The sequence below is a fragment of the Cyprinodon tularosa genome, unplaced genomic scaffold, assembly GCF_016077235.1.
Source record: "Cyprinodon tularosa strain WSP-4 unplaced genomic scaffold, ASM1607723v1 ctg63, whole genome shotgun sequence".
Classification (NCBI taxonomy): domain Eukaryota; kingdom Metazoa; phylum Chordata; class Actinopteri; order Cyprinodontiformes; family Cyprinodontidae; genus Cyprinodon; species Cyprinodon tularosa.
In genome coordinates, this window is record NW_024039374.1 from 1,407,549 (window position 1) to 1,432,567 (window position 25,019).

Sequence of the window (25,019 nt, forward strand, 5' to 3'; positions counted from 1 at the left end):
TCTGGGTAAATTATCTGTAAGTATCAATTATCAAATCAATACTTTAACTATAGAACTCTTTGTTACTTAAATCTACACAGGTTTCACTTTTGAAATCAGTACACTTTCATAATATAGTACTTTATTAATTCAAAATACAGGTATTGGTTGTCAAAGCTGCATCATTAAAGCTTTAAAAATCTATAAATTAAAGCTAACTGAATGCTGGTTAGCTGTTAGATGAAGACATTAGGAGCCCTGAGGCAGACATGGGCAATGTGGAGTCAACAAGTCATCTCCATGTCATTTATTTGTTCTACTCAGCCACTGAAGCAGGTGAGTCCAATCTTCACCGTGAATCAACCTGTGCAGATTGGACTCACCTGGTTAATTGGCTGGGTAGATTAAATACATGACATGGAGATGACTTGTTGACTCCACATTGCCCATGTCTGCCCTGAGGTGGTTTTTAAAGCAGTATTCCGTTCATCGTCTTTAAACGCCAGTTTGTCCTCATGCAGCTTTTTCCTCTGCATAAAGAGACCCTGAGCAGAAATAACTTATTTTTCTTCTGCTGGCTGAGCTGGGTGTTTATTCATGCTGAGAAATGTGTGTGTTAAGTGAAAGGGCTCTTTAAGGCGTTTGTGAGGACTGCTTAGAGTGCTCTTCTGTCCGTTTGTTCGTGCGTCGGTTTGATTTGTGGCTCTTCAAACCGGAGCGGGTTAAAACTGGGTTCTGTTTGGAGTATTTCTCCAGGTAATATTTAGTTTTCAACCTTTTAAAAGTATCTTTAATGACAAGTAGACTGTTTAAACTTGAACTAGAGGAACAATGTTGGTTTGGATTGGCGGGGGGGTCAGAAATGAGAGCTGCGGGAGGATCCAGGAAGTTTTTCCTTCATTCTGTTAGAAACGCTCCGACTCCCTACATGACTTGTAGTTTCCTCGCATTTTTTAGGGGAATAAAGACAGATCATGTGTGTGTTCATTTACATAAACTATAGAAACCTGGGAATTGAAGGCTTTTTTTCTGCAGATGTTTAGATTTAAACTCTTAATTTGATGACTGCTAATCACTGAGTTTGGATTTAGTTTTTTATTTTATTTTAAGTCAATATTTGCTGTAATCTGAATCTGTTTAAGGTGTGTGGGAAATTCGGAAAGCTCAGTTTAGTCCAGTCTGTGGGAAATATCCAGTCTTTGCAGAGTGTTTGAGGAAAAATATCTGAATCTAGATCCAGGATGCTTCACCATTTTGATGCATCTTACACTTTGCAGACTGATCAGCCTGTTCTTCTGTTAACTTTGTGATGGAAAAATTCCATCAGTTTATGGTTTACCTTTCCAGAGTGGTGTTAGTCTGAGACAATATTTGACATCTGGTAATCCCTGTAAAGCAATAGTCTGCTGGACAGCTGGGCCTCCTGGATTTGGTCCAGTATTTACAGAAACAATAGAGCGCCTTTAACCTGGCTTTAAAGGAATAGTACACCCAAAACATGATTAGCCTTCATTTTCTACTCACCCCCATGCTGAACAACCCTCTGGAGTACTTTTTTGATATCTCAAATGCATCTGGAGATCTGGGAGGCTTCTTGCTGTCTGCTGACATTCAAATAATGGAGGTCTATGGCGCCCGAGGCAGAAAGGTCCATAAAAGTCCGCAAAAAACGTGTCAATATTCCTCCATACTGCTCGTCCAATGTATTCCAAGTGTCCTGAGTGGGTAGCATCCAGAATTTACTCGAAACGAAGTCATTTAGAATGTTTTTAGAGCATAAACAGTAGTGTATAGGATTTCCTAAAAGCGCGTTCACGAGTCTACGGAAACCGCGGCAGACCAAACCAGACGAAAGTGCGCATTCAGCGTCTGCTCTGCCGATAATGCAAGCGTAGAAGAAGAAATGTGCTGTTTACCTGTGCAAAGAAAGAAACAACGAAAGAAAAATGTCTGAGGACTTCAGTGTTGAGGAAGAGCATGAGTTCTTTGCCGAGCTGAATGCGCACTTTCATCTGGTTTGGTCTGCCGCGGTTTCAGTAGACTTGTGAACGCGCTTTTAGGAAATCCTATACACTACTGTTTATGCTCTAAAAACATTCTAAATGACTTCGTTTCGAGTAAATTATGGACGCTACCCAATCAGGACACTTGGAATACATTGGACGAGCAGTATGGAGGAATATTGACACGTTTTTTGTGGACTTTTATGGACCTTTCTGTCTCGGGCGCCATGGACCTCCATTATTTGAATGTCAGCAGACAGCAAGAAGCCTCCCAGATCTCCAGATGCATTTGAGATATCAAAAAAGTACTCCAGAGTGTTGTTCAGCATGGAGGTGAGTAGAAAATGAAGGCTAATCATGTTTTGGGTGTACTATTCCTTTAACATCTAAACATGTGGACAACCATGTTGTCTGTATGAAAAGTGCTTTGTAAATAATGTTTGGCTGCTGGGAAAGAACCATGAAAATCCTAAATGTTGGGTTCTTTAAGAAGAAATGTTAAAATATATATTTATTTTCTGATTTAAAAAAAAAATTATTAAAACTAAACAACTTTTTTTTACTTAATGACATCAGCAAAATGTGTTTCATGTAATTTCATGCAGCCATCTTAGTCTCTGACGACACACTGAGGAACTGCTCAGTTTTTCTTAAGTTGTGATTTCCTGTTCATTTTTAGTGATACGGATTTGAGCCCAGTGGAAGGTGAGGAAGATGTTGAGAGGAAAGAGAAAACCTGTGTTATAGGGGGGTCATATAAGGCTGGCCATCTGTTTTTAAACACGCCTAAATGCTGCCGACTGGCTGTGAACAGGAGCGACTGACTGCTGCCATCATTTCATTTTACTTAAAATGAAATCAGAAGCTAAAAGCTGTTAAACTCTATTTAAAATACTATATTGTTTTTTTTTTGTTTTTTTTCTATTTATTTTTTATTATTTAATTTATTTTTATTTAATTTATAATTCTTTTTTATTTAATTGTTCAACATTTTATTTTCTTATCTTAAGATTCTGGAAGAAAAGAAGGGTTTATTTTAGGGCTGAAACTAACCATTATTTTACAAATCGATTCACCTGTTGTTTATATTTTCAATTAATCGATTAATAATCAGATAGTCAAAGTTTCCTTAAAGAAGATGTTTTTCGAAATTAAACCAGGTGAAAATAAAACCTTTCGACTTGAGTTCTGGATAGAGCATATAGACAATCTTAAAAGCAAAATGTTTATATACTTTTTTACAATCTTGATATAATTACTGGTATAAGTGGTTGGCTCTGTCAGCTAAAGGCTTGTTTTACAGTCTCTATAATCCAGTTAAAGATGAATGGATTACTAAATTAGCTGATGATTATTTCAATAATCGATTGTGATTAATCCAATTAATTGTTTCAGCCCTAGTTTATTCACTTTATTTATGTTTTTCTTTTTAATCTGCTGTCATACACACATACATGCGTATTACTCATACCAATGTAAAAAACTTCAGCACTACTGATTAATGGAGAACATCTAAGACCTTCTTTATATGAGAAGCAAAGAGACTTTAGTGATGGGATGATCAGCAGCTGCTGGTGAGGTGATTGATGCCATTCTATATGAAGCCTGTAAAGGCAAGGCAGCTTTATTTGTATAGCACATTTCAGCAAAAGGGCAATACAAAGTGCTTTACATAAAATCAGTTAAACAAATAACTAAAACACAGAAGAAACAGTTAAAAATAAAAAAATAAAACACAAGAATAAAAATGACAGTGCAGTATAAGAGATTAAACAGTAAAGAAATGAACGCCGTTTAGAGAAAGGCAACATCAAAAAGAAAGGTCTTCAGCATTGGTTTAAAATAAATGAGAGTATCAGCGGACCTGCAGGTTTCTGGGAGTTTAATCCAGATGTGAGGACCATAGAAACTGAAAGCTGCTTCCCCCTGTTTAGTTCTGACCCTAGGAACAGAAAGTAGACCTGTCCCAGATGACCTTAGAGGTCTGGGGGGGTCATGGTGTACTAGCAGGTCAGAAATGTATTTTGGCCCTAAACCGTTTAGTGATTTATAAACTAGAAAAAGTACTTTGAAGACACAGGAAGCCAGTGTAAGGACTTCAGAACTGGAGTGATGTTATCCAGTCTCTTGGTCTTAGTGAGGACTCGAGCAGCAGCATTCTGAATCAACTGCAGCTGTCTGATTGATTTTTTAGGGAGACCTGTAAAGACCCCGTTACAGTAGTCAAGTCTACTGAAGATGAAAGCATGGACAAGTTTTTCCAAGTCCTGTTGACACATAAGTCCTTTAACCCTTGATATATTCTTAAGGTGATAATAGGCTGACTTTGTAATTGTCTTAATGTGGCTGTTAAAATTCAGGTCGTCGTCCATGTAAAGAACGACTGACTATAAGGTGGGGGATTCTGGGAACCTTAGAGGATTTCTCTGTTCCTGGAGCTCCTGCCTGAAAAGTCCTCAGTGAGACGCAGGAAATGGCCGGCAGATTGTCCCGCAGATAGAAGAACAAAAACACAAACGCACTCAGCGAAGCAGAAGGAGACTCTGCTTTTCCTGTTATTCAGAGCAACACAAAGTCAAGTCAGCATTTCAACAGGATTTTCTCCAACTTCCCTCTTTAACATTCCCATTTTCTCCTGTAGATCTAAACACACACAGCAGGCAGACTGTGTGTGAGAGCGTTGAAACAGAGGAACAGAGGGTTTCAGTTCGAGCTGAACCAGTGAACAGGACAGACTTCCTGTCTGATCTCAGTGTTTCTGTGTTCCTGTAGCCTGCTGTTTCCTCCCCATTAGCAAAGCCTACCAGCATGTGCATTAGAGTGGAGGATAGTAGAATTGTCAAATCTGTAAGAGAATGGATCGATTGAACTAAATCTGATGCAGAACCCAAACATCATTTAGTAGATCGTTTAAAAAGAAGAATGTATACTGATAAAACTGAGTCATGCTGTCCCTCTCAGGCCAGGCAGTGTGGATCTGGAGTCCCCCCTGTCCTCAGCTGACAGCTCTGTTCCAGCCAATCAGAGGAGGAGCTCAGATTCAGGAAGTCAAGGTCAGTAGCAGGAGCGTCTTATGATCAGGATGTTTTTTAATAAAAAGCTCACCAATAGGTCAAAGGTTTATATACTTGTGGATTTAAAGCTTGTTTTTTTTCCTTTCTCCAGGTCCTGTCACCCTCAGTCTGCCTGAGCAGGTCATCCAGAAAGCCGATGACTTCCTGGTTTCTTTCCCCTGGTTTCACGGGCCCATCTCTCGGGTCAAAGCGGCCCATCTTGTCCAGAGCTCCGGCCCTGAAGGTCACGGCGTGTTCCTGGTCCGGCAGAGTGAGACGCGAAGGGGAGACTTCGTCCTCACGTTTAACTACCAGGGCAAAGCGAAGGTGAGCAGACCTGAATGTCCTCCACTGAGGGAACACTCCGGTTCTCCGTGTTAAACCGAGGTTTGTTGGTTTTATCTCCCTGTTATGCAGCACCTGCGCCTGTCTTTAAATGAATGGGGTCAATGCAGGGTGCAGCACCTGCGCTTCCCCTCCGTCATGGACATGCTCAGCCACTTCCGCCTCTACCCTATCCCGCTGGAGTGCGGAGCCGCCGGAGCCGTCACGCTATCCAGCTTCGTACTGGCCGGCTCCATCCCACCATCACACGGTGAGAAAGAACTCTGACTGGATGCAACACTTTCTAGATGCATACACCTAGAATGTGGATGACGCAGGAGCACATAGGAATCCTAAGTGCATTCAACTGGACATGACCAGTCCATTTTCTTTCTTCTTTTTTTTTTCTAAATCCACAAGAATGAAGTTATTTTAAAACGATATGGGGAATAAATGTTGCCTTTGCTCATGCGTTGCCTTCCCTCCTCAGGTCAGCTCTCTGGCGCTCTCCTCGTCCCTTTCTCCCTCCATCGGTGGAGCTCTGAACCCAGCTTGGCGCGCTGCAGCCTGGCCAGCAGCTCCGGTCCGCCCCCTGCATTCTCCTCCTCCACCACCAGCACCACCTCCACATCCAGTCCCAGCTCCTTCACCCAGGTGGCCCGCGCCGCGCCAGAGCCCGCTCCATCAGCGCCGGCTCATCTGCGTCGGAGCGAATCGGTGGGGAGGAGGCCTCTGCTGCGCAACCCCAACCCTCACACTCCCATCATCCCTCAGCGGGACTCGGATTATGAACTGGAGCCCGACCGCAGTCGCAAGCGGGCGATAGACAACCAGTACATGTTGCTCTGACGCACCCTGCCAGGACAAGATGGCCGCTCCGACATGGCGTCGGTGGCTCAGATTCAGAGCGTCGCCTTCAGGAACAGAAACGTGCTTGAAAGAAGCCGACGGACACGAGGGAAAGAATCCGAACAAGTCCGAAAAAATGCAAAACACACTCAAAAACAAGTTTGCCCCACCCTCAGAACCTCCAGCGTCCACAGTGAATGTATTTCTAGGAGTTTTTTTAAGAGTGTTAACAACGATGAATAGTCTTGTTTTCAATGAACGAGCTTAGGCAGAAGAGGAAACCTTTTCTAACACCTGTTGTTGTGTTTTTCTTGAAAGTGCACTTGATGTCATTTCTTCAGCACTTAACCTGAAATGATGGGAAATCGCCGTCTGCTCCTTCGGGAATGTTTAGGGCATGAACTAGTCACAAAAAGTTCCCCAAGCAGAGCGAAAACCTCCACCTTGGAACACAAGCAAGCTGCGCTCCTTTTCTCTATGGGATCAGATTCTGTTCTTCCTCATTGAGCGTTTTTTAAGCATCAAGTGCGCCTCACCTTCAGTGCACTTTGTTTATTTTTTTTCTATACACAACCTTTTGTAGAAAAATAAAATAAAAAGTTAGAGGGAAAAAAAGGAGAAAAAGTTCTAGAAAGATGTAGTTTTAGAAACCAGATTGCTCTTAAAAAACAACCACAAATTCAGGATGGGATTGTCGGCGCCGCTGTGGTCTGCTTGTGTTCACAGTCTGGGTTTGTGTCGAGTCAAGCGGAGTCTATAAATAAGCTTCGATTTTCTTTTTAATCAACCAAATAAATTATCCAAATCAAAGAAAATGCCACAAAATAAAAAAAACTGGAGGGACGGTGATAATTTTAAAAGTTCCAACCACTTCCTGTTCAGAAAAACCTGAGAAATGAGGCCCATATGAATGGAGTTTATAAATAAGCCATTACCACTTAGACACATACATCCTCCAATTTCTTCAAACCAGAGCAGGAATGTGTTCATTTTTGGTGTCTTTCTCCCTACTTCGTGTCGTCAGTCAGGTTCTAATGTAGCACTTTTACATGTTTGTCCATCAGAATTTCCAAAAAAGTGAAATAACAATCCACCGGACTTTTATTTTCCAAGTTTAAAGATGTTTCGCTCCCCATCCAGGAAGCTTTTTCGATTCAAAATGTCTGGATTAGTGTTGAGCTCCAGGCTTTATAGCATTTGAATTGGAAAAAGTTTTCTGGATGGAAAGTAAAATGTCTCGAATCTTGGAAAACAAAGTCCAGTGGTTTGGTTTTTTTTTTACCTTTTTTTTTTTAGAAAGACTATAACCTGGATGACAGAAGATGTTCACCAGCATGTGCAGCAGAGAGGCTAACATCTGTCTCTATAATAAGGAATGTTTCCAGGAAATCACTTTGGATAAATTTAATCCCAGATCTGTCAGGAAAAAAAGAAACGGATCAATTTTCAGCCTTTTTTCAGGTATTTAAAATCTTGTTTAGACTCGAGGTTAGTCACCTAACCCTGAGATAAGCTGAAAGATGGTGCTGAACTCTGATCAAAAACAGACAAATAAAAAGGTACTAAAATCCATTATTAATCCGTAAAAAGGCGACTCCAGTTGATTGCTTTTGTGGCATTAAAAAAATGAGGGAATTCTCCGAATCACCAGAAAGCCTTCGCTTCCAGACCGAACCAATGATCGGACTGAATTCCAGTTAACATTTGACTCAGTCTGCATGATTTGTCCAGTTACCTGTGAAGTGATGCAGCTCAGCCGCTACCACCACATCAGGCACCTTTTTTTCCACATTCTGGTAGCAGCGTTGTCTTAGCTTTACTTTTTACACTTATAGCATTAATTCTTTGTATTTTCTCTCACTTCACAGCAGCTTCAACCAAAAGGGCTGCAAAAGTTTTGTTTTGTTTTTACACTAGATGTATTTTCTACTTGATTTTTATTTTTTTATGAAGTGAGGAGAACGTTTTCTAAACAAAGCTTTGAAGCTGTCTAAATGTGGCGTGGGATGTTGCAGAACCACTAACATTGGTAGTTAAAAAGGTGCCTTTAAAAGGTTTCGAACCGTCACAGCAAAACAACTCAGGTGTGGGTTTTAGTCACTGAAAGCTGAAGCGACTCCTATAACCAAAGCCCGGAGTTCTCCATCCAGTTTGTCGTGGTTCCTCTCCATCCGTAGGATGTCATCTCAAACTTTAGAGAACCAAAAAAAAACAAAGATGATCTGTAACCCTTCTGAAGAAAAGAAAAGCAGCTTCCCTTCCCGTCACAGCCGGATGACTTTGAGAATCATGTCTTGTAACGTTGCTTTAACACTACGTCAGCAGATTTATTTTAGATTTGCTTGCAGTCAACTTTTTCCTAACATTTGCCGTCTCTCTGCAGCCTGATTTTAAATTGTAATAATTCAATTTGCTTTGGGTATTTGTTTTTTTTTCTACCAAAGTAATATTTGTTAGTTTACTAATGGTTGTCGCGTCCTCTTTAATGTATTATCGTGATCTAGACTGACATCTGCTGAGGGGAACAAAAACAAGGATGTTTTTGGCAAACGTACGGTTGGTCGTCCTGCCTTTATGTCTGATTAGATTCCTTCATCATTGTTTCATTTCTGCTAAAGCAGAGCAACGGTAGAAACAAAAAAAAAAAAAACTCTTCGTTTTGTTTATTGTTTTTTTATTATTATTATTATTCCTGGGAGAGTGGCTGTGCCTTTGCCAGAAAGCTGCTGTTGCTTTTTCCCCTTCTCCAAAGCTCAGGGTGTGATCGTGCCGTGCAATAAATGAAAGATGCTTCACACCGTGCTAAATGGAGGAATCAAGTGCTTAAATCCGCTTATACACCAAAAAAAACATTTGAATAAAAACAAATCAAGAGCTGCCACATTTTTGATTCTTTTTTTTTACCCATCTACATTTATATAGCAGCAAAACATCGAGGCAAAGCTTGAAGCGTTATCATGGGGTCATTGGCCCCAAACAGCTCCCCCCTCCCCCGCGTGTTGTTGAATTGAATGCGTCCAGTTGATGAATGTAATGTGTTTTGAATACTGTTCCTCCTGTCTGTTAACTTCGCACTGTAAACATTTTCACATCAACGCAACATCCCGTCCACAGCAGCTTCTCACACGGCTCGTCGGGTAAGCATCCCTTTCAATTATGAGCATTTAAGTTATAGTATAAATATATATCAACTGTATATATGACTTTTATAAATAAACCTAACCCAAAAAAAAACGTGTTTTTTTCTCTCATTTTATTTTAATTAAAAGCAATACCTAAAGCATGGGTTTATATATTCTGTAGATTTACTTTCTAAAAAAAAATAATTTTACTGGCTTTAGTCAGATGCAGAGGCGTGCACAGACATTTTGGGGGGCAGGTGCTCAGGAGGGGGGGGGGGCACTTTTTAGCGCACGTGGAACACTTAATTATAAAAAAAAAATACACGCATGTAGAATGAAATTTGACTTTTATTTGTAACATTCTCTAAACGTGAGTTTTCAATGGAAAAAAGTCACACCACCAACAGAACAGACTAAAGCATACTTCTTTCATCTGGCTCATCTCCCTGTTTTCCCTCACCAATCTGTTCTCCCTCATCCTGGTCTTTTTCTGTCTCTGTGTCTATCCTGAACTCTTCCTCATCTCCTGTCCTGGTAGATGTTGATGGTATAGAGCTTCCCTGCTGTGACTGGCTACAATATATTAATAATAACCATCATGACAATAATAATAATAGCTTTAACAAATTTGCCACATTAGTTTAAATAATGGGCTATTAGGGCAACATGACTGGAAGTCTTGTCACGTGGATATGACTTATGGTAGCCTACAAAATAATAGCTATTTTAATACCTGCTGATTTTGTACAAACCACTGAAAAATAAAATATGAACAGCTTTTAAGATTTTTCAATACGATTAACCCTCCTTTCTTGGCATTGTGCTGCAATTACGAAATCAATATACAATTAAGACAATAAAGAGACCAAAATGTGTTAATTTATGTTGCCTAACAAAACCTATACAACAGAAAATGTCTTAACACAGATTTGTGCGGAAGAGGCTTAGAGCCACTGAAAAAAAATTCTGACATAAAGTCAGAATTCTGACTTTTTTTATTGTCAGAATTCAGTCAGAATTCTGAGATTAAAGTCAGAATACTGAGCAAAAAGTCAGAATTCTGTGATTAAAGTCAGAATTCTGAGATTAAAGTCAGAATTCTGACTTTTTTCCCATACTAAACTGAAATAAAATGTATTTATTTTTTTTATTTTTTTCTTCAGTGGCCCTAATCCTCTTCCGTAGATTTGCAATTGCAAACTCTACCGAAATTAAAATAGCATCCTACAAGGAGACAACTAGTTTATCAGGTGACCAGTCGGCAAAATGCTTGTTTGGTGCTGCTGAATGAGACATTTTAATGCACAACAAAATGATTTTGCTTGATCTGTATATTACCTGGCTAATGGGGCACGGGAGAAGCAGCCTGTCAGCGACCGTTCCTGCTATCTGAAGACGCTTACTGAACTGCTATGATGCTGCGCATCTGGCATGCCCTGTGGGCGACCGCGCGAGTTCACGTGACAAAGGAAGAGAGAGAGGCTGGTCGGGTGTGCGTAAGGAGGTGGCTCATTTCGGGGCATTGTTTCAGTCGTTTTTAATGGCTCAGGTTTTCAAAAGATCATTTCAAAACCGACCTCAGTAAAATCTTAATAATATTAACAATAATAATTTAAAAAAAACGAGTTTCAAAAGGGCATTTTCTTTGATAAAGGGCAAACTTCCTAGTGCTTTAGCACCACCTAGTGTCTATGTATGCACGCCCCTGGTCAGATGTATATTGTCCAGTTGGAAGAGCCATTGCTTCCTACTTTGTATTTTTTCTTGAAGGTGCCCCCAGCAGCATGATGCTGCCACCGCCGTACAACACAGTAAGGATGGTGTCAGCAGGAAAACTGCAGAGAGAAATGCTAATCGGAGGCCTTTGAGACCTTTCTGTAATAAACTGGAACATAATGTTTAAAAGAAGCTGATTAGAATACCCATAACTCAATTCAAAAAGAGAAACCTGCAAATTAATTTGAAGATAGATTGGTGTATTTCTGCAGTACATTTCTTTTTATTTTATTAAATACAGGTCCTTATCAAAATATTAGCATATTGTAATGAAGTTAATTATTTTCCATAATGCAAGGATAAAACTTGAACATTCATATATTTTAGATTCATTGCACACTAACTGAAATATTTCAGGTCTTTTATTGTCTTAATATGAAAGATTTTTTTTATTATCATTGTGCTTTAAGGTTTATAACTGGTGGTAGACATTAGATGCATCATTGTGATTTGTATGCAAAAGCTGATTGGCCTCCTTTAAGTGTTCGAAACAATCATTTGATGATCCTTATATATAAATCTCTCCTTGGACTAACACCAACATACTTAAGCTCTCTTTTGCATAGATCTAGTAGTTCACAATTTTTTACGCTCTGATTTTATTCTTCTACATGTTCCTCGTGTTCGAACTGATAAAGGAAAGAAAGCATTCAGTGTGTTTGCTCCTACAGCGTGGAATCAGCTCCAGTCTGAGCTCAAGATGTCAGACAATATTTCATTGAAACTTATTTCGAGCGGTTCTTAAAGATAGACGGCAAGCTTCTGTGAAACAGCGTTGCTGCTTTTAAATTGTTTTTGTTTTATATTTGTGCATATGTATTAATTGGTTTTATTTTTTTGTAACCGGGTCACCCTTGAAAATGAGATCCAGATCTCAACAGGGTTTACCTGGTTAAATAAAAAAAAATGAAATGTAAATTTTGGCATACAGCTCATGAAACCCTTAAATTCCTGTCTCACAAAATTAGCATATTTCATCCAACCAATAAAAGAAAAGTGTTCTTAATACAAAAAAAAGTCAACCTTCAAATAATTATGTAGTTATGCACTCAATACTTGGGTGGGAATCCTTTAGCAGAAATGACTGCTTCAATGCGGCGTGGCATGGAGGCAATCAGCCTGTGGCGCTGCTGAGGTGTTATGGAGGCCCAGGAAGCTTCGATAGCGGCCTTTAGTGTTGGGTCTTGCGTCCTTCAACTTTTTCTTTCCAATATCCCACAGATTCTCTATGGGGTTCAGGTCAGGAGAGTTGGCAGGCCATTGTCAGTAAACCATTTAGTAGTGGTTTTGGCACTGTGAGCAGGTGACGGGTCGTGCTGAAAGATGAAATCTTCCTCTCCATAAAGCTTTTCAGCAGATGGAAGCATGAAGTGCTCCAGAATCTCCTGATAGCTGTATTGACCCTGCCTGCGATAAAAAAGCAGTGGACCAACACCAACAGCTGACATGGCACCCCAGACCATCACCGACTGTGGGTACTCGACACTGGACTTCTGGCATTTCCTTCTCCCAGTCTTCCTCCAGACTCTGGCACCTTGATTTCCAAATTACATGCAAAACTGAGCAACAGTCCAGTGCTGCTTCTCTGTAGTCCAGGTCAGGCGCCTCTGCTGCTGTTTCTGGTTCAAAAGTGGCCTGACCTGGGGAATGCAGCACCTGTAGCCCATTTCCTGCACACGCCTGTGCACGGTGGCTCTGGATGCTTCTACTCCAGACTCAGTCCACTGCTTCCGCAGGTCAACCAAGGTCTGAAATCGGCCCTTCTCCACAATCTTCCTCAGGATCCGGTCACCTCTTCTCGTTGTGCAGGGTTTTCTGACACTTTTCCCTTCCCACTGAGGTGCCTTGATACAGCACTCTGGGAACAGGCTATTGGTTCAGAGATATCTCTCTCTGTCATACCCTCTTGCTTGAGGGTATCAATGGTGGCTTTCTGGACAGCTGTCAGGTCGGCAGTCTTACCCATGATTGGGGTTTTCCGTGATGAACCAGGCTGGGAGTTTTGAAGGAATCTTTAGAGTTAATTTGTTGATTCAGATGATTAGGTGCAAAGCTCGTTCAGAGTTCCTTTTTATGAGATAGGAATTTTGGGTTGAAATGTATGCCAAAATCATTATGACAATAAAAGAGTTGGTGTGCAATGAATCTAAAATATATGAATGTTCAAGTTTTATCATTACATAATGGAAAATAATGAACTTTATCACAACATGCTTATATTTTGAGAAGGACCTGTTTGGTTAAGAGTGAAAGAAAACCTAACATTTCCAAGTGACAGAACACAATCCTGTTAATAAAAAAATGTCAGCTTAATAGAAAGGAAAGGATGCCAACGTACTGCAAACAGTACCAGGTCAGGACTTATTTTACTCCATCGGGATTTTAAATATACTGATTGGTGCACATTTTCCTTCCACTAAACTTTCCAGTAACATTCCTGGATGAAGTATTGAACTAGCTTCTTTTCCCTGAAGTGTATATTGTTATGTATTAAAAGTTTAATTTAAGATCAAAAAAAAAAAAAACTAAGGTTTTGGTTTCAATTTACTGTAAGGTATAATTACCTAAATTTCCAGAATAGTCTTCTAATACACCATTAAATATTCATATATAATCAGAATGTAGGTGAAGAGATAAATCCACTGAGATGCTCCAGTTTTTAAGTTTGTTTCTGCCCGTAAACCTTATTAAACATTTAAAGATGCTCCTCTACGTTGGACCTATAAACAAACCACTGAGACATCATCCAGTTTTTAAAACTTTTTTATTGTTTTTAAGTTTTTTTGCTCATTTTTCTAAATTATTTATATTATCTACAAAGTAAAAGTTTTAACTTAAAAGTTACATCAGGGTCAGGTGAGATAGTGGGATCTGATCACCTCAGCCGTCATAGTTTTATAAATAATATTTCTCCTGTCCTCTGGGCTGCTTTATCTTATTTTTTTTCCCTCTCAAAAGAAGTTTCTGGTCGTTTTTCGGTTTTTAGTTTGGTTAGAAACTTGTCTTGTAGTTTGGAAACAAATGCAGCACTTAGCAGCAGCAGCAATAAACAGTAAGATTAATACTGTCTAAGGTTGGAAGATTTCTTTCCCATAACAAGGTGCAGACAGTAAACACGTTCCAGTTCTTAGCAAGGCTCTCATGTTTTACTCAGCAAGCTGACTCTAGTTGACCCTTTCTATAGCGGGGGTCGGGTCTGAACAGGAGACGTCTTGTTCTTAAAAACTTGTTAAAACATGTCGCTGATCAACTTGTTAACATTCACTTATTGCCTAGTCTGACTGGGAGGGAGAAGGGAGAGAAACGCTGAAGTGAAGCATGTCGGGCGAAGGAAGAGAAGAAGGGGGAGGCGTTTGTTCCCCTTGCCACCTTGACATGGAGGCTCTGGTTGAAAAGCAGGAAGCAGAGCGGGTCCCCGGGCTCACTGGCGCCCCCTCCCATCTACAGCTGCTGCTGGTGATGAGCCTGAACTGCAGGAAGGGGAGACAACGATGCAGAGGAGTCAGAGGCAAAGGCATGAACTTCAAAACCACCTCAGTCTCTAGATAAACATCTTTACACTGGATCTTTTTTTATTTTACATTTTGTTGATATTTATCAAGTGAAACATAAAGATAAATCTATCAACTCTCCTTTGGACTCTTTGCTCAGCCAGTCGGTGTAAAATAGTGGCTCACAAACTTCAACTCCTCTCGGTTAAAAAAAACACAATAACCAAAAATTTTAATCTCTCACAAATGTTAGTTTTAGCATTTTTTTCATTGAGTATTGACAGTAAATTTCCATATAAAAATTACAATTTTCTTAGGAGCTAATCTCTCCCTCCCATTTTCCACAAAAAACATCCATTCAAAAAAAAAGTATATATTTCAAAATTGAAAAGAAACATAAAAAATGGTTCTTTACAGGTTTTAATTAGGAAAAAATGGATCCTTTTACATAATGACTATGTGATAGCTGTTTTTAGCTACCTGAGGACAAAAACAGGTCTTTGGGTGTCTGCAAAGTTTACAACCCGGTTTAGTTTTGACTCTTCTGGAGACGTTTTCAGTTAAGATTCCTTTTTTTTGTTTGACCTGCTTTGTTGTTCTGTCACTGAACTGCTATAGTTGCATAATTACATACAGAAGGACTTTTGAATGTAATGTGATTTTATTTAGTGTAAAAAAAATTTTCCTTGTTGTTCCACTTGATAATCAGCCACTACTCTGTGTTAGTCTATTATCTATAATGCTAATAAAGCTACAGCAAGAAGAAGAGTTAAAAGATAGGAGCATTTAACACAGAGGTAATGGACAGGAATCCAGCAGGTGTCTGCAGGAGTACCTTGTGGATGTGCCAGGTAGGAGAAATGCGTAGTGGAGGAAACTGGGATGGCGCTCAGGGCAGTTTGTGGCATCGGTGGCTGTGGACCCCCTGGATGACCTTGCGTGGCCATGAGCATCATCGGGGGGTGGGTGGGTGCCGGGTGGTGAGATTGCACAATACCAGACTGCATATGGGCCTGAGACAGATGGAGAGAGAGAAGGATTGAAGGCCAACAAACAAGGAGCTTTCAGGACCACAGAGCTCACAGCTGTCTGCTGCAAGCAGCCCTGAGGAGCAGAAATAACCACAATTAATGGGAATGAACAAAAACAATCACAGCTAACAGAATGCACACAGCGGACTAGCACCACGATCAATAACCCTGGTAGAGGAGCGTTTATGGGGATTTTTGTCCTCTCCTAACTGGCCTGTTTATTGCTGGCAGTTCAAACCCTCAGAGAAACCCTGAGATGATGGTGAGAACTGAGGTTCCACAAACACTAGAAAGCACTTGGTATTCTGTTGGAGAGAACATGACAAGGGTTCTCCCACTGAGAGCTTTCTTCACGGTAGAGAAATCAGACGGGGAAATCTGTCCCCTAAAGACTGGAGTCCAACAGCAGAGGGTTACAGATATGCATTACTCTGAATAGAGCTGAAAAAATAAAGCTGGTTCTTAGGCTACGCAGCTCTTAAATGTCCTACAGAGAGGACAGAAAGGATTCAGACGCATCAAATCCACACTTTCAAGGATGTTTAACTGCTTTAATCCATCTTTGTCCTATAAAAACAGAAACTACTAACACTCAACTTTCCAGAGTTTCACTACTTGGGGTGAATTCTAAGATATGACAAGAGGGGAGATACTAAAGAGATGGAACGTGTGAAGTGGAAGGAGAGAATCAATGAGGAAAGAACGAAGGATGAAATAGAAAAGGGAGGAAAAAAAGGAGAAAAGAAGGAGGAAAGAGGAGAAAAGGGGAGGAAGGAGGGAAGAGAGAAGGGAAGAGGAAAAAAGGAGGAGGAAAGAGGAGAAAAGAGGGGAGGACGACAGATGGAAGGAAGGAGGAAAGAGTGAAGGAGGAAAGAGAACAAAGGATGAAATAGAAAAGGGAGGAAAGAGGAGAAAAGAGGGGAGGAAGAAGGGAAGAGAGAAGGAAAGAGGAAGAAAGGAGGAGGTAAGAGAAAAGGGAGGAAAAGAATGGAAGAGAGAAGGGAGGAGGAAAGAAGCAGAAAGGAGGGGAGGAGGACAGATAGAAGGAAGGAGAAAAGAGGGGGGGGGGAGTGTAAGGAATAAATGTGAGAAGGATGAATGAATGGATGGACAGAACCTCAGAATAAAAGGAACCTTCTGGTTGTGAGCCAGTACTCTCTCCCACGGCGGCCTACCTGCTGCATGTGTGCCATGTGGTTGGGGTTGTAGCCGTGCGGCACCTGCTGAGGGTGGATGTACACAGTCTGCTGAGCAGAGGGGAACGACGCCTGGGGGGACTGGGGGTTAGGCGTCATGGAAGGGGGCGTTGGGGCCATGGCTGAGTAGATCTGCTGCTGTGGGGGGGCGTTGGATAGATGGAGGGCCTGGGCTGCTGCCGCCGCTATAAAACACACAGTATAAACACGGTATAAACACAGCTGCAGTCTTCAGACAGGATCCAGCTACTTTTAGGAGGATGTGATCACCTGCTGCTGCCTGCTGGTGCTGAGAATGCTGGACCGGACTGGCTGCAGGGTGGCTGGGAGGACCCCCATGCTGCGGAGGACCGCCCTGCTGGGCTTGGCCTGTAGGGGTGGCGGAGGGCTGGGGGTGCTGAGGGTGAGGGTGTAAGGTGGCGTTGGGGTGAGCGTACTGCTGAGGCATCGGCCCTTGAGAAACTGAACCCAAACGGAACAGGACATATTTACTGATTGAACTTTTAAAGGTTTAAGTTGTCTGAGTTTATGTGCAGAGCCACAGGGCGCCTTCACTCTAGATCCACCAATGGGCTCATATCTAGAGTAAGCATAGCTACATACCATACATGGTGTGGGTCTGCTCTGCATACTGGGGAGTAGAAGAAGAAACCAGGCCGGGCTGGCCATGCGTAGGAGGGCCCATCATCCTGGCACTGCCCTGCATGACCGGACTGAACATATGCTGGGCCTGGAGCATCACAGGTGTTCAAAGCAGTCAGCACCCAGAGAAGAGCCTCACTTCTAAAAGTTCCTCAGCCTGAAGCGGAGACCCGTACCTGTGACTGGTAGTGTGGCATCTGCTGAACCAGTGGCTGACTGGTGAACTGTTGCGGGCTGCAGGTGAAGTACTGCGCAGAGTAGGCCGGGTTCTGTGCTACGATGGGCGGTCCTGCTGCAGTCGCTGGGTGCATCATTGTAGGCGTTCCAGGCGGGTGGTGCTGGTCAGACCTCTGCTGGGGCATGTTGGGAACTACAGTAACAACAGTAGATTAGATGGAGAGATTATTACCTATAATCCAGGTTAAATTAATCCAGAACAACTGAGACACAAGAAAGTGACCCATGTGGAGACTAATTTACCAATTTATGATTTTATATGAACGGATAAAGAATAGGAGGAAAAATTTCACAGATACCAAAGATATAATACTTGATCAATGAGTTTAATGCATCTTTCCCATCTGAAGGAGTGGAACAGATATACTGTCTAATATTAAAGATCTAAAGGGTCTGAAAATGGACCTCAATCAGTTCCATGAATTATTTAGAAGTTAGAAAATCCACCGGGTTAACTATTAAATATCCAGAAATATAAAAGTTTGATGATCTGATGCAAATCTCAAATTAAACAAATTTACTTAATTAAGCAAAACATGACGGTTCAACTTTTCCTGAAAACACTACTAAACAGAAAGAATAAAAAAAAAAACTTTTATGACAAGCGCAAAACATTTTTGCAACTTATTTTCTCCATTTTGGGTCCAGTGATAAAAGGCTACTAACCATCAGATCCACTGCACCAACTTTCTGCTTCACCATATTGGAGATAATGACCATGCAAAATGTTCGGAGCAACATTGGTAAAACTTCAAACTGATTTACAATAATATGTCAAAATTATTACATCTGGTTTTGATATCTCCAATTACAACAAAATCTATAAACTATATATATAGAAAGCAGAGAATATTCTCACCTTTACCTGGTCTGTAAGGTTTAGACTGGCTCACGGCCATATGAGGCATTTGGACCTGGTACACAGCTGGAGACTGGAAGGAGGACGGCAATTGGAGAACAAAGACAAACCAAAACAACAACAAAAAAAAGTTTATCTTTTATGTTTTCAAAAAAAAAAAAACTAAACAGAAACATAATTAAAATATTCAATAACCCATCTGGTTGCCTGGCAACATCCATAACATCCAGATATGCTCTTCTCTTACCTTTGGTGGCATGCATTTTCTATCATAAACTGCATCACAAACTGATTCCCTACATGGAACAATATCTAAAAAATATTCATCATGCATTCCTTTAAAAAAAAGAGCAGTGCATCAAAAAAGAAGCTCAAGAACCACCTTGTTTGTTGTTTGTGGTCAACAGAATAAACCAACACAAATGGGATGATGTTAAAAGGTCCATCTGTGATGGCCGTTCAAAGGAATTGCAATAAGAAGTTGGCAAACCAACATCTGATGGCCTTAATTCAACAAGCAAGCAAAATCATCTAAATATCCATCGAACTTAAAATTAACAAAAACAAGGGTTGAAAAAAAAATAAAAGAAGAAATCTTAGAAAAATTCACAAACCTTCCATATTATGCTTTTCTAATGGAGCGAGAGAGAAAGAGAGAAAGGAGGAGGAGGAGGAGGAGAAGGAGGAGGGGGAGAAGGAGGAGGAGAAAAAGGGAAAAAGAACCACTCTTTAGTTGTTATTGTTTGCACTTCTCTGATGTTGGATCACCAAGTATTTCTTAAAGCAACACAGGATATAATCATTACATGAGAGAAACACACTCAAACCCATAAATAACTGTTATTTTACTGTAGCTCTAAAATGATTTTATCATTTTGAAAACAATCCCAACAACAAGCATTTTAAATGCATTCTAAAACATCATGCATCCTGGACATTGTCTTAAAACTTCATATTTCACTGTGCTAGTTTGGTCCTGGCTGGTTCTTGTAGATAAGGCGCATTATGACCACTGATCAAACTAAAATAAAGACAGATATATTAGCTAATGAAGTCATATAACCTAAGCTCCTAATAGCAAGGTGGGGGTTTGAATCTATAGACCAACTCTGAGCCACCGGCTGTGAACGCAACTCCAGAAGAATGCATTCACTGCCCATATGGACAGTACTTGGATCCTGCATGTCTCACCTGAACTCCAGGGCTGACGGGTGTCAGCGGGTACATCTGAGGAAAGCAGCCGTAGACCGTTGGGGGCTGCTGGACCACGATGGAGGGGCTGGGTTGGCCTTGTGGTCGAGGAGGCGTTGGGGTGTTGGCCGGCTTAGGCTGAGGAATGAGACAAACAGATGAAAAGAAGCCGTTCAATCCAAGTTTGGGAGCGTTTCTTTGAAGTCACTGGGTCAAGTTACTACATGCAGACATACTGACCTGTGTATTAAACCTGGGTTTGAATTCATTAGCATTTGGGTTCAGGGTTGATTTTCTTACTTGACTGCAAAAACAGATAGTAAGGTTCATATTAAAAAGATCATTTAGAACAAAAATATGGTTGTTTTGCACACAAAAAGCTGCTCTGTAGAGAATTTAGGTTTTTTTTTCCATTGAAATGCATTTTCTGTTCATCAATTTGATTTTTTTTTTATCTTCAACCAGTCTGGAACACATCAATATGTACCAGCTACAAGTATGAAGTGAGCAGAGTTAATTTTCCTTTTAATAAACTGTAGCGTGTCTATGATTTAATTCGGGATGCAAGATGCTAAGACAGAGAAATTTTCAAAAAATAACAGCAATGGTAAACATAGTGAAGCCTAATTGGGCCCCAATCCAAAAACACTTTCAGAAATCAGAGGATCTACATTATCTAGAACATAAACATGGAGCATTTTTTGTGATGTAAGATCACTAACCATTATAGTTGCTTACACAACATGCTAAAGACCATTCAGCTCTAATCTCGTTCTTTGGAAATAGTAAAACCTGATTTCTGCAGTGACTGATCTGCTCCTACAGTAAGTAAAAACTACTGACAACAGGGGGGCTAAAAAAGCTGCACTAGGGTTTTTGCAGGACAACCAGAAGCAGCTCTGGGTTTATACCAGCAGGGGGCGCTTTATAAAAAACAGATAATGGATATAAGCAAGCGGACTCCATTCAGGGCTGTTAGATGGTTTCAGTCTCACTCACTCCTGTACTGCCTCTTTCTTCTCCTCCTTTTCTTCATGCTTGGATCCACTCAGTGTGGATGTGGGTGTCGTTTGAACTCCTTGTGATGTCACATCCTGCCCCCCTCGCTTCTGGTCAGGAGCTAAGGGAGACGGGGAAGGCGCTGCAGGGCTGCCCGGTTTACTGCTGATTGTGGCACTAGTGGATGAAGCGGGCCCAGCTCCTGAGTTGCCAGCAGCGAGCGCCGCAACCCCCTCCTCAGTGCCATCTCGTCCCGCTGCAGAGGCTTTGTCCAGTGTGAGATCTTTTGGCTTATCTGAGGGGTCTCTGATGGTCTTGGTCATAATCTGGTCCAAGGCAGAGTCTGGATTGGAACTAGGTTGCAACTAAAAAAAAAATAAAAGAGGTGCTTTTATTTCATCTGGAAACGTAGCTTAAAACTAGCTTTTTATTGAGCATCACAGAAACATACTTACTCTAAAATCCACACTAAATCTTTTCAAATTATCTATTTGCTTTCTGTGGTCAGTTGCCATAGAAGGAGGTCCTGGAGGTGAAGAAACAAACTCCAGTTACATTCAGAAAACAGCAGAGCTGCCTAAATTACTTCATGCTAACACTGAATGTAACACGTTAGTAATGATGAAGCATAAAGGGACTGAAATCGGCTAATCTGAGGCGTGCGATGCACACTGTACCTTTACAGAGTGGTCTTGTGATGCTTGGAGAGTTGTCCAAAGGCTTCATGTTCTCATTGTTTGCTGAAGGAGATGATTGTCTCGTCTCCTGGACACGACATTCTTTAGCTATTATGAATAAAAACAAGTCCAAACCAAAGAAAAACATCAGTGTTTGTAAAATCATTTATATTTCAAGTTTTCCATGAGGTTGAAAATTTACATTTTTAGGAAGAAACAACCTTTGAAAACTGTGGCTCTCCATCAGTCCCCTATCACTCCAATACCCCTAAATAACCCCTTTTGAATACATTTGACAACTTTTAGTTGTGCACCCCCATAAAAGTGGCAAGAAGAAAGCAATTTCTTCTTCTTTCTAAAAGAAAAAAATCGCAACTTGCATTAATTCATCTCAAACATTTGAAAGAATACTCTGTGGCAGAAGACTGTTTGTTGTAAGCTGCTTTTTAAAGCAGAGGTGTGAAAGTTAGATGCATGAACCTGAATAAAGAATAAATAAAAGGCTGCTGCAGCTCATTTCATTGTTTTTCTTTTCCCACAAATTGATGCTGATGGATGGGAAGGGACTCCTGAAGGCATCCGTCTTACAGCGGTTCAGGAGCCGCCTCTGACTGAAGCAACTATATGAACATCTAATTATTAGGATGCTAAAATGTCCCAGTCAAATAAATGATCCAATTGGATTTTTTTTTTCTTTAAATAAAGTATCTTTGAAATGTATTCACCATCTCCTAATGAAGAGGCGGCGGTGTTGGGGGCGGGGCTAGCAGCAGCAGTGGAAGCTGATGTCAGTGACGTCACACTTTCTACAGGAGCTGCTTGCAGGGGTGAGGAGAGGGAGGAGGAGCCGGGAGAGGCTCGACCCACATTGTTCTGGCGTGGAGACCGAGGTCTGTGAGCTGAGGTGAGAAGAGAAACATCCTCCAATAAAATGGCCCCAATCCAAAGTTTTCATTAGGAATCAGTTGGTCCTCATCTCCAACATGAAAAATATTCTGTACCTCCACTGACCACCGAAGACCAGGTCCCTCCAGAGGAGCTACTCCTGGTTGGAGGTGTTGCTGAAACCTCCACCGGTGGATTATGGGAAGCCAAGTCCACTCCGGTGGAGACTGAACTAATTCGTGAAGGTGGAACTCTGTGAGCACGAGGGGTTCGCTGCGATTTTGGAGACATCCTCGGAGGACCTGCAGATAAAGGCACGTCCTGTTAGACTGCATGGTGATCCCCAAGACAAAGGTCACATCAAACCATAAGGACATGCATGTTAGTAAAAAACAAAACTACTTTCAAGTGACAAAAAAACAAAAAAAAATACACCAACAAAACATTTTAAAGCCCAGATAACTGAGGTGGGGGATGGGGAGAGAAACCAGAGGAAAGCAGCAGAAGTGCGAAACCATGAGTACATTTAATTCAAAAGAAACCAGGTGAGAAAATGTGAACAGAGCTGTGCATATAAATACCAGCAACTACAGATCAGTCAGCAAAGCAAATGAAAAAGTTGTATCTCTGACAATTTTAACACTAACTCAAAGCTGAATGAAAAAAACAAACAAACTGGGGGGTGATAACTTTGAACGCACCACAGTCATCCACAGGTTTTGGGGCTAATTGTGTCCAAATGTATTTGTTTTATAAATATAAAGGGGAGTCAAATATAAGTTTATATCTTGGTAACAAATGAAGCTTTTTTTTAAAGGACCAGCTCCTGGCTTTTTTTGTGCCTCACTCACATGTTCTTTAATTTTAGAGATAGTGTAAAGAAACAGGAAACCAGCACACACACACAAACCTCGGAACACCACATGCTGAGGTGAAATGGCCTCACACACTGATAAGGACGCAGCTTAGTTTACTACCAAACTCTTTAGATGGAAGCTCTAGATCAAATTCCAAATAAAAAAAAATATTCCCAGATGTTTTGGTTCCACAAAACATCTGGGTATATTTATCCATGAAGGGATTTTTTAAATTTTTCATCTTTACTTTCTACAATTTGGTCTGGAGTTCGAATTCAATTTAAAGTCGCCCCCTCAACCTCCATTTCCTGCTTTTGCACAGATGGCCTCAGCCTATGTGGATACCTTCTGAGGACATGCGTTTGGGCAGAGTGGAGGCTATCGACGTGGGCCCGTGTTGAGGAAATGAGGATGAGGAGGAGGGATAGGAGGGGTGGGATGAATGAGAGGAAGGTCTGGAAGGTCGAGAGGGGGGTCTGGAGGGTGGCCTGGCGGGCGAGGTTGCCCGAGGAGGCAGGTAGGAGGAGCCAGACTGGTAACGAGAGGGGGGACGGGAGGAGGGAGACGGACAAGGTGAGGGCCAATGGGATGAACCTAAAAGAGGCAAGGATAAAATGATCAAGAATGACAAAAAGTGGGAGAAAACCAATGCACAGCAGCAACAGCGAGGAAAGGGGTTGATAAACATGACAGCAGCAACATAGGAATTTAATTTAAACCAAAGCAAAAAAAAAAAATAATCCATTAATGGAAAAAAAAACAAGATTCCAGAAATTTTCAGATCACAAGATAAAAAAAGGTAAAATATTTCTACTGTTTTTCTAAACAAAGAACAACATGTAATACCTTTCATTCATCTGAAAATGCATTTCCACTGAATCAAACTGTTAGGTCAATGTGACCTTATACTATGTGCTAATTTAAGATGGCTTAATTGATAATTAATATGAAAAAACAACAAAAATGCACCATCGGCCCAACAGCATCATATAGCTGCATAAACAGTGCTCAAATATTAGAGATAAGAACTTTAATTAAAGCCATTAATAGTATTTACGGAGGGTGTTGAGTGTTAAAATTCAATGAATAAATACCTTATGAAATAGTTATACAAATGTGTTATTAATTTATTAAAACTATAAAGCAAAACAGAAAGACCTCAAAACCTCCTCAAGTAGCTAATTTCCCCTAAAAGTTACAATACACACCACCTCTGAAAGTTTCAGCAAAATTGATCCATAACTTTTTAAAAACAGAGACAAACTAATGCTGATGAAAATACTACCTCTTTAGAGGGGTTAATTAATTATATCAATTCTATATAATGATTTCATTCTATGAAGTAATTATATTTAATAAATCATTTCCTGTTCTGGCTCTGAAACACACCATGAATTATTCTAAACTGTCAAACATCCATCAAAGTGAAAGAGGCGAGACTAGGGCCCGTTGCTATAGAAACCCTGATGGAAAGGTGGGGCTGCCATTGCTCACCTAAAGTGCTGGATATACATGGCAACACTTTGGAAATTTATTTACAACTTTTCTAGGAAAAAAAGTTGATATCAGAGTATAAGAAAACCAGGAAGAAGTTATCTTATATTTCTCAGAGAGAAGCAGCCAAATCATCACAGGAACATGAAATACTTCTTTTGATAACATACCCTCTTTGTAAGATAGCTATATATCTACATATATATATATATATATCTACATATATATATATATATATATATAGCCCAGCAACTTGAGCCCGTATAATTCATTATATAGATATTACATTTATTCTGTGTTTATAAGATATAAAAGGTACAGGCACAGGTAACCCTCTATAAGTATCTAATATCA

General features: G+C 40.7%; 2 protein-coding genes across 10 annotated transcripts in view; one reads left to right on the plus strand and one right to left on the minus strand.

Moving 5' to 3' along the window:
• sh2b3 (SH2B adaptor protein 3) overlaps positions 1 to 9,432 on the plus strand; it is a 70,489-nt gene extending 61,057 nt beyond the window's left edge. For both annotated transcript variants that reach the window (XM_038308071.1, XM_038308070.1), the window contains exons 5-8: positions 4,944 to 5,035; positions 5,148 to 5,362; positions 5,453 to 5,630; positions 5,850 to 9,432. In XM_038308071.1, coding sequence (XP_038163999.1) covers positions 4,944 to 5,035; positions 5,148 to 5,362; positions 5,453 to 5,630; positions 5,850 to 6,208 — 844 coding nt within the window. In that variant the 3' untranslated portion in view covers positions 6,209 to 9,432. The remainder of the gene's footprint in view (positions 1 to 4,943; positions 5,036 to 5,147; positions 5,363 to 5,452; positions 5,631 to 5,849) is intronic.
• Positions 9,433 to 13,851: 4,419 nt separating this feature from the next.
• atxn2 (ataxin 2) overlaps positions 13,852 to 25,019 on the minus strand; it is a 29,975-nt gene continuing 18,807 nt past the window's right edge. For 2 of the 8 annotated variants that reach the window (XM_038308108.1, XM_038308101.1), the window contains 16 exons: positions 23,517 to 23,765; positions 22,431 to 22,616; positions 22,155 to 22,328; positions 21,430 to 21,537; positions 21,208 to 21,278; positions 20,753 to 21,117; positions 19,994 to 20,057; positions 19,754 to 19,891; positions 19,177 to 19,194; positions 18,569 to 18,635; positions 17,643 to 17,836; positions 17,428 to 17,554; positions 17,095 to 17,286; positions 16,804 to 17,009; positions 15,433 to 15,610; positions 13,852 to 14,576 (listed from right to left, as the gene is read on the minus strand). In XM_038308108.1, coding sequence (XP_038164036.1) covers positions 14,548 to 14,576; positions 15,433 to 15,610; positions 16,804 to 17,009; positions 17,095 to 17,286; positions 17,428 to 17,554; positions 17,643 to 17,836; positions 18,569 to 18,635; positions 19,177 to 19,194; positions 19,754 to 19,891; positions 19,994 to 20,057; positions 20,753 to 21,117; positions 21,208 to 21,278; positions 21,430 to 21,537; positions 22,155 to 22,328; positions 22,431 to 22,616; positions 23,517 to 23,765 — 2,366 coding nt within the window. In that variant the 3' untranslated portion in view covers positions 13,852 to 14,547. Of the gene's footprint in view, positions 14,577 to 15,432; positions 15,611 to 16,803; positions 17,010 to 17,094; positions 17,287 to 17,427; positions 17,555 to 17,642; positions 17,837 to 18,562; positions 18,636 to 19,176; positions 19,195 to 19,753; positions 19,892 to 19,993; positions 20,058 to 20,752; positions 21,118 to 21,207; positions 21,279 to 21,429; positions 21,538 to 22,154; positions 22,329 to 22,430; positions 22,617 to 23,516; positions 23,766 to 25,019 lie in introns of all 8 variants that reach the window. The other 6 variants (XM_038308102.1, XM_038308100.1, XM_038308106.1 and 3 more) reach the window with 4 other exon arrangements.